Source organism: Salvia splendens, chromosome 12 (assembly GCF_004379255.2).
Source record: "Salvia splendens isolate huo1 chromosome 12, SspV2, whole genome shotgun sequence".
Lineage (NCBI taxonomy): Eukaryota > Viridiplantae > Streptophyta > Magnoliopsida > Lamiales > Lamiaceae > Salvia > Salvia splendens.
This window is the reverse complement of record NC_056043.1, coordinates 20,654,123-20,671,845: the sequence shown is the minus strand read 5'-3', so window position 1 is coordinate 20,671,845 and position 17,723 is coordinate 20,654,123. Positions and strand designations below refer to the sequence as shown.

General features: G+C 40.8%; 1 protein-coding gene across 1 annotated transcript; it reads left to right on the top strand.

Moving 5' to 3' along the window:
* Positions 1 to 1,013: 1,013 nt before the first annotated feature.
* LOC121757691 lies at positions 1,014 to 1,883 on the top strand. Its single transcript, XM_042153197.1, has one exon. The coding sequence runs from the start codon at positions 1,014 to 1,016 to the stop codon at positions 1,881 to 1,883; it is 870 nt and encodes a 289-aa protein (XP_042009131.1).
* Positions 1,884 to 17,723: the final 15,840 nt, after the last annotated feature.

The following is a 17,723-nucleotide window of genomic DNA, read 5'->3' as shown; positions in this document are numbered from 1 at the left end:
AAAATAAAAAGTAATACTATTGAACAACCTAGCTAGAATGAAAATTTGGCACCATAAATTATGAAAGGACAGTATATTGATGACATAGGACAAATCGATACATCATCGATCCCAAAACAAATTATGTAATAGTAATTTTTATTTCTCTTGATTGCTTGCTTCATAATACAATCATCAATCCCAAAACAAATTTGGTAATAAGTGTTATTTTCCTTGATTGCTTGCTTCATAATACGAATCGATGCATCATCAATACCAAAACAAATTAGGTGATAAGTGTCGCATTATAAGCGATTATAAGCAACTCATATTCTATTATTATGGGATATGGGACGTTCTATTTAAAATGAGTCATTTTTTTAGCGAAATATAGCACAATTACATTTTCTTATTTAATTCACCGCTCTACTTTGATTATTCTCTCATCTAAACATCATTTTTCTAATCTCATGCCCAACAAAAACACATCGTTTATAGTGGGATAGATGAGTATTTCTCTTGATTGCATGCTAATACTCCCTCCGTTCTATAGTAATGGAGGCGTTTCTTTTCGGCACAGAGATTAAGAAAAATTGTGTTAGGTGAGTTAAGTAAGGGGAGAATAAAGTGGAAAATGAAAAAGGTAGAGTGATGAAGAGAGAAAAATGTAAGAGGGAGTAAAGTAGGTGTGGAAAAAGGGAAATGACTCTATTACTATGGAACGTACCAAAATGGCAAAATGACTCTATTACTATGGAACGTGGGGAGTATTTTTTTAGATTCTTGAGCTAGTATCCATTGGAATTCGTGTCAATATGCATATATAATATGCCTCCATAACTAAATGTCAATTCTCCCGATCATACTCCTCATCAATCACGAAACAAACTAGTGCATTAATTCTTCATTGGTTATTTTATGAATTACTCCACATGCTTCTACACTGATCCAAATCATTGACTCCAATAATCATCATAACCCAAACTACACCACCTTTTTATCCACCTTCAAATTAAAACAAAACAATCACTCTCATGGAGCACCTCAATAATATTTATTTCATTTTGATCGAATCTGTGACTATCATATTTTCATGGAAGAAACTCTTCACCCAAATCACCATAGCCACAATCTTCCCCTTATCTCTCCTATCTCTTTTCCATGACCTCCTCTTCTCCAACATCCTCCACAACTCTTTCAACAACACCCCTAATAAGTGGCGGTTTTGTCTCTTCAACGCAGCGTATATCGTCCTCTTCCTCGCGCTCTCCTTGGTCTCCACGACCGCAGTGGTGGAAGCCGTCGCGCGTGTCTACACCTCCAGCGAGCCGCGTTTTGCAGAGGCCATGCGCGTGGTGCTCAGGGTTTGGAAAAGGGTCACGGCCACGCTTTTATTGTGTCTATTACTCATTGTCACGTACAACGCGGCTTCTTTCGCATTGATATCGCCATGGATTCCGTACAGCCTTATTTTCTTTAGCCTTTACGCGGCTGGGTTCGTGTACATCAGCGTCGTATGGCATCTGGCGAGCGTGGTCTCGGTGTTGGAGGACCGCGGAGGGGCGGACGCCGTGATAAAGGGCTTGGGGCTGGTGAAGGGCAGGGTTGTCATTTCAGGTGGTGTCTTCTTCTTGCTCAACTTGTGCTTTGTTTGGGTTGAAGTGGTGTTTGAGAGATGTGTTGTGGTTGGGATTGGGAGGAGGATTGGATGTGGGATTGTGTGTTTGTTGGTGTTGTGTGGGATAACATTGTTAGGGCTTGTTACTCAAACGGTTGTGTATTTTGAGTGCAAGTTGTATCATGGTGAGATTATTATAATCCCAATCGCAAACTCCAAAGATGCAAGAGTTGATTTGGGTGATTATGCTCCCTTGATCAGATCTAATGAGTTGGATAGATGTTAATATATTCAAAATAGTTCATCATCTCTGCAACTTTTTTTTAAAAGTCTGCTCTCTCGTTATATTTTTATTTTCCTAGTACTTAATAAGTATGCACACCACATGCAAGGATTCATTATATTAGATGTAATATATCAAACCTATAAAGACGTGATTAATTTGGCAGGATTTTGAAATTTGAGGTGGTTAATTTTTTACTTTGTTTATGATGGTATAAACTATAAAGGCTCTTGAAATACTTCAAATTCTCGACACAGAAAATTATGGCGTAGGTTACGTTGGGATAGTGATAAAAATATACCCAAATTTAAATCGTCAAATTTTATAATCTAATGGTCATAGATTACCTCAGGAGATCTTTTTTGAAAAATAAGAACAAAAAATCGCCTGGTATATCAAACAATCAAATAATTTGTTAGTTAAGAAAAGTCCTATGACCCGTTTGATAAGAAAGGTGGGATATGAGGAAATATGTAAATTAAGATAAGAAATACGGGCTTCATTTTAAAATAGCAAAGATAAGATTTTTTTCGTTGTTATTTGATAGAAAATAAATTATCTAAATTTGTAAAGTATTATAATGTTGCCCTTTGTCTTAGGGCCGGGTCGATATGGTATATTGTATCAAAAATTTTGTATCGTTTTCGTATCGAAAATATTGATATAAAATAATTTCATATCGTTACCGTATCGAAAGTTGGGGTATACCGAAATTTCGGTATGGATAATATCTATACTGTTATCGTATCGAAATTTTGGTATATCGTATCGAACTTCGGTGTGTGACAGGTGTTGTTTGGCCATTTGGAAGGTTCACAAAAGCATTAGAGATTTGAGTTACAGATGAGAAAAGAGATTGATCATAACATACATGGTGAGTAGCACCTGTATCTAAAATCCAAGTAGATGATCTGGCACATGATGATTTAATGGAATTAATAGTAGATGAGAAAGAGATTGCACCAGAAAAAGTATTAGGAGGTTGTGCTTCAGGCTCAGGTGTAGAAGTGGGGCTTTGAGTGTGCAATTGGCTCTGCAAGAGGCTTACAAGTTGTTGATACTGATCCATGCTAGGTAGATTCATAGCAGTCAGAGGAGACATTTTCAAATCAGAATTAGATGAACTCTCTTCAACAAAATTCACTTATCTGTGTTGGAGTGGTTTTGAAAAACCAGAACCACCACCAGCACCACCAGAAAAACCAGATCCAGTTGTATTTGATGGTTTGTTCTTCCCTCGGCCAAAACCAGGGGGAAAACCGTGCAAATAAAAGCATCTGTCCACACTGTGATTTGTTCTTCCACAGTGAGTGCAAAGGAACTTGCTTAAACCCCTGCCATAGTTTGAAGTAGCATTTGCAAACGGCTGCTCACTAGGAATTGGAGGTGTGGATTGATTTCCTTCAATATGTCGATGCCTCTCCTCTTGAATCACCAAGGCAAACACCTTTGAAAGTGAAGGCAAAGGAGTTATAGACAAAATGTGAGATCTAATCTGTGAAAATGAAGGGTTCAAACCGATTAAAAACTGCATTGTGCAGTCATTTTCCTGGTTTTAATGCCAACGTGCTGCACTGTGACAAGTGCATCTAGCACAAGTACACCACGAGATTGGCTGACAATTTTTGAATTCATCCCAAACGATCCTCAAATTTGTAAAATAACTGCTAACATCAGAATTTCCTTGTGAGAGAGACATGAGTTGCTGCCTCAATTGATATAATCGAGCTGAATCTCCAATAGAGAAACGCTCCTTAAGATCTGACCAAATCTCATAGGCATCATCCACGTACATGATGCTTGAGCATATTTGAGAAGAAACCGAGTTTCACAGCCAAGCTATGACCATGCTATTGCAGCGAATCCATGGTTGATAGAGTAGATCCTCTCGGTTAGGCCTGGGAATAGATCCATTGACAAAGACTAACTTGTTCTTAGCAAGCAGAGCAGTTGTGAACGATCGACTCCAAGTAGTGTAATTGGAGCCAATGAGCTGCTGTGGAACAAGGATAACACCAGGATTATTGCTTGGATGTAGAAAGTATGGGGTAGAGGTGTCTTCAGGTGGAGGTTGAGCACCACGACCACCGCGAGCATTCATTTTGATCGATTAAAATTGAGGAAACAAGATGATAAGATGATAAGGGATAAATCAAAGAGAAGTAGCGGAAGTTATTGCTCTGGTACCATGAGAAAGTTATAAATGCAGCATTGCTGCGTTTGAAAAAGGAAGAAGATATTTTGGAGAATTTGAATCTTTTTCTTATTGATTGAATTGAATGATTACAACAAAAATCATCACCTTATATACTATGACAACGGTGGTGTAGGTGCAACTGGAACACACGATAACAACTCCATGCAACTAACTAACTAACTCAACTTCCTAACTAACTAACAAACGACTAATTACAGCTCAGTGACAGCTGTATAGACGGCTAAGATTCACGAGCTAAGTCATCTTCATGTCGTTGCATGGCAGCATCTTGAGTCTTGAGTCTTCTTCTCTATTACAATTGCAATCAGAATCACTCAAGAAATTAATCGCTCAAACTCGAGAGCTCACTCTTCAACATTGATCTTCTCACAAAGAAAATGATTCACTCACTCTTGCTCTCCCGACACTAACTGATTCTACATGTATGTGTTGAGAGAGCTCGCGGATCGCCCAACAAGATCGAGCTCAATCCCAGCTCAAGATCCCCTGGTTGCAACTATCAAAGTAGCCGTTGGAAACAGACTTTCAACTTGTTCCCCACTTTGCACTTTGGTCCCTCAGTTTGTGATTTATTTAATATGCATCCACACATTCATTACATGTGTACTTTACAAAAAGTTGCCTGATCAAAACCATTCCCATTAAGAAGCAGTGTGTCTTCATTGGCAAAGGAGGTAAGCATATGAGCAATCTCATCATTGGTCTTATCTGCAACCAACATATGTCACTGCATTATTGCCTCAGTCCCAGGCAGGCTTCTTCATCTAATGTGGCCTCTTCATCTGATGACGAGTACACATACATTGCACCAGCAGACAAAGGAATGCGTAACGACACATTGTTTCTCTTAGGATGTTGCAGTGTGTGGTTACTTGTGCTATGTTTTTTGCAGTGTCACCATCACAAGTCTCATGTATGGAGACTATTTGTGAGCAATATAAACCTTCTTGTGTAGAGAAAAAAGTCGAAAGAAGCACAGCTAGGCTCAATGAATCAGACAATTGCATGGATGTGACTCAAAAATCCCGGAATCAGAATACGTGGTGAAAGTGGTGAATTATGGGACGTTGGATCCAGTGGATGAACTAGATGGCTGTGATGTAGTGACTTGCGAGTATACTACTGGGCACAAAAAGGACTTGTGAGATCCGTTATTGGAGTTTTTAGGAAAATATGGAGAATCCTTTCCTTATTACTAATCCATGTTTAAACTATGTCGACGTTAAACTGGTTCTTCTCTCATTTGATTTAATGTTCATTTGGGACTACAGTTTGATGTTTATCTCTATCAGGGATGTTTCTACCTGTGATTTTGTACTTTGAACATAATCAGCATGAGGTACTTTTGCACTATTTTCGCTCTATTTTGGTACTTTTTTTGCTCTATTTTCGCACTATTACTATTTTTGCACTATTTTCGCGCCATTGTACTCTTTTTTTTTTTTTTTATCACTTTTGTTATTTTAATCTTTATATTTTATTCCTCTTTGATTCCTTATGTGATCTTCCCCTATTTTCCCTCTCATCTCTCTCTATTTTCCATTTTTCTTGATTTCAAAAAGTAAATATTCTATGTACACATAAAATTAAAGATCATAGAAATAACTTTAATTTGATATATATTATTTTAAAATAAATTAGCAATAAAAGATCATAAATATTGGAAACATGTTAAAACTTTCTTACATAAATATGGTGTAGTATTTGATTGTGGAACCTAATTAGCGGTGATAGAACGGAAGTCCAACATTCTTTTTTTTTTAGGTTGACATACATTAATCAAAGCCGTTGAAGAACAAGGAGTTACTTGGGCATACAACGCCTATTTTCAAATTTGTTTAGCTTCTTATAGATTTCTTTAGCTATACTTTGTGAAGATTTTGTTGATGAATCTTGTTTGAGATTAGAAATGTTAAGCGATGGATATATCTTAGGTTTCTGACAATGCTATGTGTGAATGTAAAATGTTATTATGATGGATTTCATTATAATGTTAGCATTCCAATTGCAATTGCTTGTATGGGAAATCTCTATCACAAATTAGACTGTTTTGAATTTTTCAAAATTATACTGATGAATTGGTCATATTTCTCATTTTGCTGGTTGATTCAGTTTGTGACTGAAGATAAATTAGCAAGAGATAAAGTTATGTTCCTTTTAATTTCTTTGTATATCTTTTTTACCTGATGCAGTTGATTGTGTTAACATAGATAGTAGAATCAGAGCATGTCTTATTACTCAGTTGTTCTTAAGATTTACAGTTGAGATTTCAGGATGTAACATAAGAATGGACTTAACATAATCATCAATCGTTGTTTTTATTTTAATTTTTTTCTCTTATCAGTTCAAAAACCATGTAAAAGTTAGATATAAATAGCTCTTTTGTTGGTTGAAAATGATATTAAACTGCGACACACTAACCGGGCAATACAACCCAATGAAGTACGGAGAAAGTGAACGGAAATAAATTGAATTGAAAATACAAAACAGAATTCGAAAAATAAACCGTAAAGATGTAATTGTAAGCCAAGTCGAGGAGTCCTCTTTCCGCAAGACGAGATACGCCCCGGTAGTGCTCTCAGTTTGGCGTGTCGTCCCCAAAGATAAAACGGCTTTGTCTTGTTCGTTGCAGCACCGCAGACGGAACAAGCTCCGGCAAACTAGATGATGGCGAGGGCAGAGCTTCGACGGGAAGACTATGCAGAGAGGGAGAGAGCTATGCAAATGTGTTGTGTATCTAATTGTGCAATGCATGAAGTGACTGCCTATTTATAGGCCAAGTCCACCCGCAGGAGCATTGATGGAGTCAACAGCCATCATGTGTGCCATGATGGTTTGACTGTAACCGTCGGGGGTTACTGACTGGTGCACTAGCCAGTGGGAGCTGAAGAGACACGACGTACCTGGACATGCTATACGATGGGATACACCATGGACCGTCGGGGTCCATCGGGGACCTTTCGTCTCCCGTTATGCGTCGGGGTACAGCGGGGACCTTTTGACTCCCGTTGTGAGTCAGAGTCCAGCGGGGACCTTTTGTCTCCCGTTGTGCGTCGGGGTCCAGCGAGACCATGACGTGGACTAGGACCCGTCGGGGATAGCGTGGAGTTTAGGGTGGTCTAAAAAGAACAAGCGGGGCACGAACCACGCTCAACGACTAGCTCCAAAGAACAGCCCAAAAACCACCCAAAGACCAATTGCCAAGAACCAAGGCACAAGGCACAAGGCACCCGGTGCCCGGGGCACGGGTCACGGGTCATGGGACACGGTGCACGGTGCGTGGCTAGCGGCTAGCGGGCGAGCGGCGGCAGCGCGCGTGTGCGCGCATGTGGGCTCTATCGCTCGTCTTATTCCACGATAATTATTACACATAATAATTCATCTTATTAAATACTTCTTCAAAGAATTTTATCATCCCCGATGTGGGATAATTAACATTTAGTTAATTAATCCCTTAGTTTTTCTCATAGCTCATTTCTAGCTTTATTGTGACCAACTTTAATATATTATTTCTCACTCACCGGGAATCGGATTTGAGAAAATGAATATACTACGGTCATCTACTCGTAATGTAGATCGACGTTATTGCATTTAATTTCACAAAATTAAATGTCTTATAACATTTATTATTAGTCAAAGTCATTTGACCAATCACGATTCCAACAATCCCCCACATGAGTGGAAATTGCGAAATGCATATGTATGCAGACACAAGCTCAACCCTCAAGAGGTATGTAAGCATAAGGATAGGTAGTTTTGTCTTTGAACCATCCATAGTCAACACCATCGGATACACATGCGGACTAGTAGCGCGATGCTTTGAACTATTCCTCCACGGCGTGCACCGAGACAATGATGTTAACACTTAAACACCTCAACCTTATCCGTTCTCACGTTTTGTGTCCATTTCAGGCCTTGGATACAACTTTGGATTCATAAGTGTATTGTTTAAAGCGGCCCTACTTCACACTTACATAGGTGATTCCTCGTTAAGTATCTTGCCATACTCGGTCTCTTTGAGAACTTCATCTCAATGAGATCCTTTAGGGATCATTAAAAGCCATAGACTTAACCTCACCACTAGGCAAGTTTTTCAACACTCTATTGCTCTCTAGGGAATAGATATAGATGAGTGTTTCACACGAACTCTCATATCTTAGTTTTCCCATTTAACCAAGTTCTTGGGATCTCAAGTCATCATGGTTGGGTTACCACTATGACAATTCTTTAGTTTGTGGATTTCAAACTCATTCCCTCTAGCAATTTATTCATTTGATCACGATTTAACCCTTTGGTTAGCGGATCCGCTAGATTATCCAATGACTTTACGTAGTCAATTGTAATCACCCCTGTTGTGATCAAATGTCTCACGGTATTATGTCGTCGACGAATGTATCGAGACTTACCATTGTACAAGCCACTGTTTGCCCTCCCAATAGCGGCTTGGCTATCACAGTGAAATAACACTGGAGGCACGGGCTTTAACCAACATGGAATATCTTCAAGGAAATTTTTTAAGCCATTCGACTTCTTCCGCGGCTTTATCTAAAGCTATGAATTCAGATTCCATAGTGGATCGGGCTATACATATCTGTTTCGTGGATTTCCATGAGACAGCACCACCCCCAATAGTAAAGACATATCCACTTGTTGAAAGTTAGTCTTTGTTATCGGATATCCAATTTGCATCGCAGTACCCTTCAAGTACCGGGGGTATCTCGAAAAGTGTAGCCCATGATTTTGAGTATACTTGAGATATCTCAAAACTCTTACAAGAGCTTTCCAATGCTCTTTGCTTGGATTGCTCGTGTAACGACTCAACTTGTTCACAATGCAAACAATGTCAAGTCTAGTGCAATTAGTCAAATGCATAATGCACTCATTGCCCCTGCATAATGTTTTTATGCAGCGGACTTGCCCTTGTTCTTGCTCAAGTGAACTTTGAGCTCTATAGGCGTCTTAGCCGGGATGCCATCATAGGCGTTGAATCTCTTTAGTACTTTCTCCATATAATGAGATCGTGTCAAGATGATTCCTTTGAATTAGAATTTTTCATTCCAAAAATCACATCGGCTAGACCCATATCCTCCATGTCAAAGTTTCTCTTTAACATGGTTTTCGTATAGTTAATCACTAATGTGTTACTACCCATGATTAATATATCGTCAACGTAGAGACACACTATAACGTATCCATTATCAGTGTTCTTAATGTAGACACATTTGTCACATTCGTTGATTTTAAATCCATTTGATAACATCACATTATCAAATTTCAAGTGTCATTGCAACGACGCTTGTTTCAATCCATAGTGGGATTTAACCAATTTGCAAACCTTTCTTTCTTGTCCAGGTACTACAAACTTTTAGGTTATTCCATATAGATTTCATATTAAATCACCATTTAAACTTGTCAAATGTTCCAAAGGACTTAAACTTGCTTTAAAGGACTCATTTGCATCCTAAAGGTTTAATACCTTCAGGTAGATCAACCAACACTCAAGTGTGGTTTAGCAAAATTGAATCAATTTCGCTTTGAACAGTTTCTCTTTAATGCAGCCCATCTGGACCAGCAAATGCTACTTTTATCGATATTAGTTCTTCATCCAACATAAAAGCAATATAGTCAGGACCAAATGTCTTTGGTGTACTGACGACACTACCACGTCTTAGTATTGTATCGTTTGGATCTGGCCTTGTTCGCTTATGCGAGTCTGGCTCTTCATCCTCTGATTTAGAACTAGTGGCTTCATCCTCAATTATCGTCTCAGAATTGGATGCAACATTTTCCTTGTCTTTGCGAGGAAATATACTTTTCAAGAAATACTACATTTCTTGACCGCAGTCGGTATTTCAGACTTATAGACAACAAATCGATATGCACTACTATTAAGTGCATACCCAATAAAGATGCAATCAACCGTATTAGGACTGATTGTAACTTCTTTTGGCGGAGGAACCATCACCTTTGTCAAACACCCCCTTTCACAACTTATAAGGAGTGACATCCTTACTTTTGAGTGGGATTTTGTTTAGGATGTAGTTAGTTGTCAAAACAGCTTTCCCCCACATGTTCTGGGGCATCCCTGAACTAATCAGTAACGCATTTATCATCTCTTTAAGAGTTCAGTTTCTTGCGTTCTGTAACACCAATAGATTGTGGTGAACATGATGCAACCGTTTGAAGAATTATACCACTTGTGTTGCATAATTCCTCAAACGAGGCTACGTATTCGCCTCATCTATCACTTTGAATCATTTTGATTTACAATCCAAGTTGATTCCCGACTTCGTTCTTATAATTTTTGAACACTTCAATTGCTTCATCTTTACTTCTTAAAAAATAAAGATAGCAACGTCTTGTGCAATCATCTATGAACGTGATAAGGTATTTTTTACCACTTCTAGTTTGCACGAATTTTAAATCACATACATCAATGTGAATTTTCAAGGGGTTTCATGTTTCGTTAAATAGAATGAAACGATAATCTAGTCATTTTCGCCTTAAGACAAATATCACATTTGTTTTGGGTATTGACTTCTTTTGTCTTTAGTAAATCCAAGTTTACTAAACTTTTATAGCATTATGATTCACATGTCCTAATATATAATGCTACAAATAAAAGGAAGTATTGGCATTTTCATTATTAGCCAATGGCTTTTCAACACGGCGAATAGTTGATACACTTTGTTTAAAAAGACCATCGGTTACATAACATTTTCCGATATATTTTCCAAACTATATACACATAGAACTTATTAGATTCAAATACAAGTTTAAAAACCCCTATTTACAAGTATTGATCCAGAAACTATGTTCTTGCGTATGTCCATGACATGTAGCACTTTCTTAGTGTGATTGTCACGTCGGACGTCATCTTGAGGACCATATCTCCTAAGTCGACACATTTGGACAAGGCTTGGTTCCCCATGTTGAGCTTCCTCCCCTCAACAGTCTTGTAAGTGTAGAACATACTTCTATCGGCACACACGTAGGCAGTGACACGGGTGTCGATGTACCAACCTTCTTTATTCTCGACGTGGTTGACTTCTTCAGTTACCACAGCGGCTATGTTGCCTTTGGCATATTTGATAAATTTGGATCCACCAAGCTTCTTGGTTGGTGGCTTTATCTTTCTCCCGACATCTCTGATGGAATGGGCGGGGCCAAATGTCTCCCGACATTTTTCAAGACACGGACGGGTGTCAAACGTCTCCCGATATTTTCTAAGGGACCGACGTGTGCCTTATGTCTCCTGACATTTGCTAAGGCACAAACAGGAGCCAAATGTCTCCCTATGTCTCCCGACGAACGGGAGACCGACGGGTGCAAAATTTGTCCAGCCATTTCACATGGGATGTAAGGGTGCAAAACGTCTACTGACATTTCCTAAGGCACGGATGGGAGCCCAGGTCTCCCGACGAACAAGAGACCGACGGGTGCAAAATTTGCTCCCAACATTTCCCACGTCACAGATGTGTGCCATATGTCTTCCGACATATTCTAATGCACTAACGGGAGCGAAACGTCTCTCAACGTTTTGAAGGCAGAACGGGTGAGAAATGTCTCCCGTCATTTCCCATGCCACGGACGGGAGTCGAATGTCCCTCATGCCTCCCGACGAACGGGAGACGTCCCTTGGGACCTAACTTGTGCCAAATGTCTTCCAACATTTTCTAAGGCACGGGCGGGAGTAAAACGTCTCCCATGTCTCCCGACGAACGGGAGACGTCCATTGAGACCAATGGGATACGCCCAACGACCCTATGTCCCTATCAATGGGAACGACGGGAGACGTCCCGTAGGACTTCCCTGTCATTGGCCATTCATGAGGTCTCTCCCCCACATTGGAGTCAGTCGTGTTGATCCCAACGACATCAACTCTCGAGTTGGACCCGACGTCCCAGTTTCTATGGAGCCACTAAACGTGGAACCACTAGTTCTCGTGTTGGCCCCGAAAGACTCAACACTTGATCCGTTAGAGGATCTAAAGGAACCACTAATAGTGGAACCGTCGGTTTGCGTGTTGGCCCCGAAGGCCCCAATGTTCGTGTTGATCCCAAAGGACTCAACACACGATCCATGAACAACAAAAAGTGGAACCGTCTTTCTTCGTGTTGGTCCCGAAGGCCCCAACACCTGTGTTGACCTCGAAAGTTCCAACACTCGATCCTATCAAGGATCCCATGGAACCACTTAATGTGGAACCATCGGTGCCACCAAAGGTGGATGCACCAGTCGACCCAAATGGGTTAGTAAGCGCTCAAGGCGCTTGGGTAATCAAGTGTAAAGATGTGGACTCGACGGGAGTCGTGGTCATGGCGGGGACCCGGCGGGGAACAGTGGGCACATCGATGTTGGAGTCGGGAAAGCGGCGACGGGGAACTCAGCAACGGGATCCATCTCCATGCTAAGGTATTAGTTTCGAAAGTTTTAGATTCAATTTATAGTCCAATCTCCTTCTTCAACGGATAGTATATCTCGTCTTGCGATTGTTGGTTGAAAATGATATTAAACTGCGATACACTAATCGGGCAATACAACCCAATGAAGTACGGAGAAAGTGAACGGAAATAAATTGAATTGAAAATACAAAACAGAATTCGAAACAATAAACCGTAAAGATGTAATTGTAAGCCAAGTCGAGGAGCCCTCTTTCCGCAAGACGAGATACACCCCGGTAGTGCTCTCAGTTTGGCGTGTCGTCCCCAAAGATAAAACGGCTTCGTCTTGTTCGTTGCAGCACCGCAGACGGAACAAGCTCCGGTGAACTAGATGATGGCGAGGGCAGAGCTTCGACGGGAAGACTATGCAGAGAGGGAGAGAGCTATGCAAATGTGTTGTGTATCTAATTGTGCAATACATGAAGTGACTGCCTATTTATAGGCCAAGTCCACCCGCAGGAGCAATGATGGAGTCAACAACCATCATGTGTGCCATGATGGTTTGACTGTAACCGCCGGGGGTTACTGACTGGTGCGCTAGTCAGTGGGAGCTGAAAAGACACAACGTACCTGAACATGCTACACGACGGGATACACCATGGACCGTCAGGGTCCATCGGGGACCTTTCGTCTCCCGTTATGCGTCGGGGTCCAACGGGGACCTTTTGACTCCTGTTGTGAGTCGGGGTCCAGCGGGGACCTTTTGTCTCCCGTTGTGCGTCGGGGTCCAGCGGGACCATGACGTGGACTAGGACCCGTCGGGGATAGCGTGGAGTTTGGGGTGGTCTAAAAAGAACAAGCAGGGCACGAACCACGCTCAACGACTAGCTCCAAAGAACAGCCCAAAGACCACTCAAAGACCAATTGCCAAGAACCAAGGCACAAGGCACAAGGCACAAGGCACCCGGTGCCCGGGGCATGGGTCATGGGTCATGGGACACGGTGCACGGTGCGGAGCTAGCGGGCGGGCGGCGGCGGCGCGCGTGTGCGCCCGTGTGGGCTCTGTCACCCGTCTTATTTCACGATAATTATTACACATAATAATTCATCTGATTAAATACTTCTTCAAAGAATTTTATCATCCCCGATGTGGGATAATTAACACTTAGTTAATTAATCCCTTAGTTTTTCTCATAGCTCATTTCTAGCTTTATTGCGACCAACTTTAATATATTATTTCTCACTCACCGGGAATCGGATTTGAGAAAATGAATATACTACGGTCATCTACTCGTAATGTAGATAGACGTTATTGCATTTAATTTCACAAAATTAAATTTCTTATAACATTTATTATTAGTCAAAATCATTTGACCAATCACGATTCCAACATCATTGTCTCCATGGGTACTGATAAAATACAAACTCATATATTGTACAAACTCTAAACTTTTCAACACAGTGTCAACACAACGTGTAATGTGAACACGGTGTAAAATTTCAAGATTTTGGTGTCAATAAAATGTCAACATAATATTAACATAATGTCAACCGTTAACACTGTGTTGAGATTTTCTGTTGCTATTATTTTATAATTTGTTGTCATTTTTTAACGGTCCAGATCATAGTTTGGAGTTTGTACAATATTTAGAGTTTGCATTTGATTACGTTCCTTGTCTCCATAGTGTTGTTGGAATCGTGCTTGGTCAAATGATTTTTGACTAATAATAAATGTTACAAGACATTTAATTTTGTGAAATTAAATGTAATAACGTCAATCTACGTTCCGAGTAGATGACCGTAGTATATTCATTTTCTCAAATCCGATTCCCGTGAGTGAGAAATAATATATTAATGTTGGTCACAATAAAGCTAGAAATGAGCTATGAGAAAAACTAAGGGATTAATTAACTAAGTGTTAATTATCCCACATCAGGGATGATAAACTTCTTTGATGAAGTATTTAATCAGATGAATTATTATGTGTAATAATTATTGTGGAATAAGACGGGTGACAGAGCCCACACGCGCGCACACTCCCCCGCCGCCGTCGCCAGCCCATGACCCGCGCACCGTGCTCCGGGTGCCTTGGATCTTAGATCTTGGTATTTGGGCTCTTCTTTGGAGCAGGTCGTTGAGTGTGGTTCGAGCCTCGCTTGTTCTTTATAGACCTCCTCAAACTCCACGCTATCCCCGACGGGTCCTAGTCCACGTCATGGTCCCGCTGGACCCCGACGCATGACGGGAGACAAAAGGTTCCCGCTGGACCCCGACGCATAACGAGAGGCAAAAGATCCCCGATGGACCCCGACGGTCCATGGTGTATCCCATCGTGTAGCATGTCCAGGTGCATCGTGCCTCTTCAGCTCCCACTGGCTAGTGCACCAGTCAATAACCCCCGGCGGTTACAGTCAATCCATCATGGCACAGATAATGATTGTTGACTCCATCAATGCCCTGCAGGTGGACTTGGCTTATAAATAGGCATGCATCCATTGCATTCTAAATAGAACATACTTGCATACACGCTCTCTCCCTCTCTGCATTGTCTTCCCGTCGAAGCTCTGCTCTCGCCATCATTTAGTTCGCTGGAGCTTGTTCCGTCTGCGGTGCTGCAACGAACAAGACGAAGTCGTTTTATCTTTGGGGACGACACGTCAAACCGAGAGCACTACCTGGGCGTATCTCGTCTTGCGGAAAGAGGACTCCTCGACTCGGCTTACATTTTTACGGTTTATTGTTTCGAATTCTTCTTTGTAATTTCAATTCAATTTATTTTCCGTTTAATTTCTCTTTTCTTCATTGGGTACGCCCGGTTAGTGTATCTTTGTATCGCAGTTAAACAATCATTTTCAACCAACAAGTGTAAATATAACTACATCAAATTTCAATGAAAATCACATATCTATTACGATTTCACATACATGGCGAAACTCTGTGAAGCAGGTCTAGCTTTATCTGTCACATTAGATAAGCCTCAAAAATCGATACTCTGTTCACATTCATTACTTGTCCTAACTGTTTCTAGTAGTTTAGTTTCAATGAAGGGAATGTAGGTTTACCTCTTTTTACTCGTTGGCTTGAGTGATCTGATATGCTTTGAAAAATAAACTTATTAGATCCATCCAACAATTTTAACTGTTAGAATCTGATATTGAAGGAGGGATGATTTCATTAGCATTTTGGCTTGATGAAGCTTGAGATATCCACCTCCATTACTATTTATGAAAGTAAAGTTATCATTCCGTTAAAGAATCTTGCTTAGTTGAAGAAGGCTGACTGGCTGAATAAATTGGAAAAAATGAGTAAATTTGAATGGAAGGCGACACGAGATATGACCTTCCGATTCTTATATAATACGCCTACCTTGCGCGTTCAAAATTGAAATAAGGAATTTAGGGTTTTTCGTCGCCACTTTTGTATTCCAAACATTTCCCCTTATGTTTTTCTTTCCATTTCTTTCCATTGCAATTAGTTTGTTTCATCTTCGTATTGAAATAACTGGTCATCTATTATATGGTTTCTTCTTTTGGATAGAAGCATTCAAGCGTGGGATCTTGGAATCAGAAATGAGTGAATTCATCAAGTCATCACCGATTAAGGAGTTGGCGTTCTTCTCATTCCTTCGGAACTTCAGGGAACTAAGATTAATTTCGTTGGACTTCACATGTCCCGGCAGCATCTGCAGTTCCTCACTGTGGAAAGTGATGGTGAAATTCAGGAGCGGTGGAGCCATGGTGGAACTCTTTCTAAAACTACAAGATTATGTGCCTGGGGAGGTTTCTTCATCTGATGATGAGGACGCAGACGATGCACTAACAGACACAGGAATCGTAACGACACACAGTCTCTCTTTGGATGTTGCAGTGTTTGGTTACTTGTCCTATGTTTGCTCATCAAAGGCCACCCTTCGCTTGGGATTGTCACCATCACAAATAGCAAGAAAGAGGAGAGACTATACGTGAGTGCTATAAATCTTCTTGTATGGAAAAACAAATCGAAAAAAGCAGAAGCAGACTCATTGAATCAAACACTTGCTTGGATGTGTGACTCGAAAATCCCAGAATCAGGATAACTGGTGAAAGTGGTGAATCATGGGACGTTGGATAAACTAGATCCTGATTCAGGCACGTTGGATGGCGGTGATATAGTGACTTGGGACGAAAAGGACATGCGAGAGCCGTTGATGGAGTTTTTAGGTAAACATGGAGAACCATTTCCTTAGGCCATCCACAACGCTGTTCCTATACCGTTCCTTAAACCACTATTTGAGGGCCCCACTGTACTTTTTTACTCCATTCCTTAACTAAGGAACGGAACCTGCAACCCTCCGTTCCTTAACCGTTCCTTAAATTACTATTCATTCAATTTCATTTTTTTTATTTCCAACTAAATTCAATTAAAAAAACACACTTTATTAAAAAACAAACACACTTTATTAAAAAACAAACACACTTTATTAAAAAGCACACAACATTAAAAAAAATTACAACTTAAACTTAAAAAAATAAAAAACACACAATTAAAATCCTAAAAAAATAAAAAACACACAATTAAAATCCTAAAAAAATAATAGTACACAATTTTAATAATTTCATCCGCCAAAATTTGCTCAAATGTGCTCAATTAGATCCTGTTGGAGTTGGGTGTGGGCACTAGAGTCGCGTGTCCTTGCACGAATAGATAACCGTTCTTGTATAGACGGATGCGCTCCACTTCGAGGCGGACTACTTGCGATTGAGCTTCCGGGGGATTCGTCGTCGAACCAATTTCCCGCCTCGGGTCCTTTGTCTTGGACAATCATGTTGTGCAAGATTATGCACGTATACATGATGTCGACCATGTTTTCCATGAACCACGTACGAGCCGAGGCTTTAATGAGGTTGAAGCGCGCTTGGAGAACCCCGAACGCCCTCTCCACATCTTTGCGAGCAGCCTCCTGCTTCTGCGCAAAAAGAGCCTGCTTTGGGTTCGCAGATCCACTGCACGTCTTCACGAAGGTAGGCCACTTTGGGTAGATGCCATCGGCGAGATAGTACCCCATTTTATAAAGCCGGTTGTTGGCGACGAAGTTGATGGCCGGCGCTTTACCATCCAAAACTTCGGTCAAGAGGTCGGACTGGTGGAGCACGTTTACGTCGTTGTTCGACCCGGGGACCCCGAAGTACGCGTGCCAGATCCAAAGGCGGTAGTCGGCAACGGCCTCAAGTATAACGGTTGGGTGGGTGCCTTTGTGGCCGC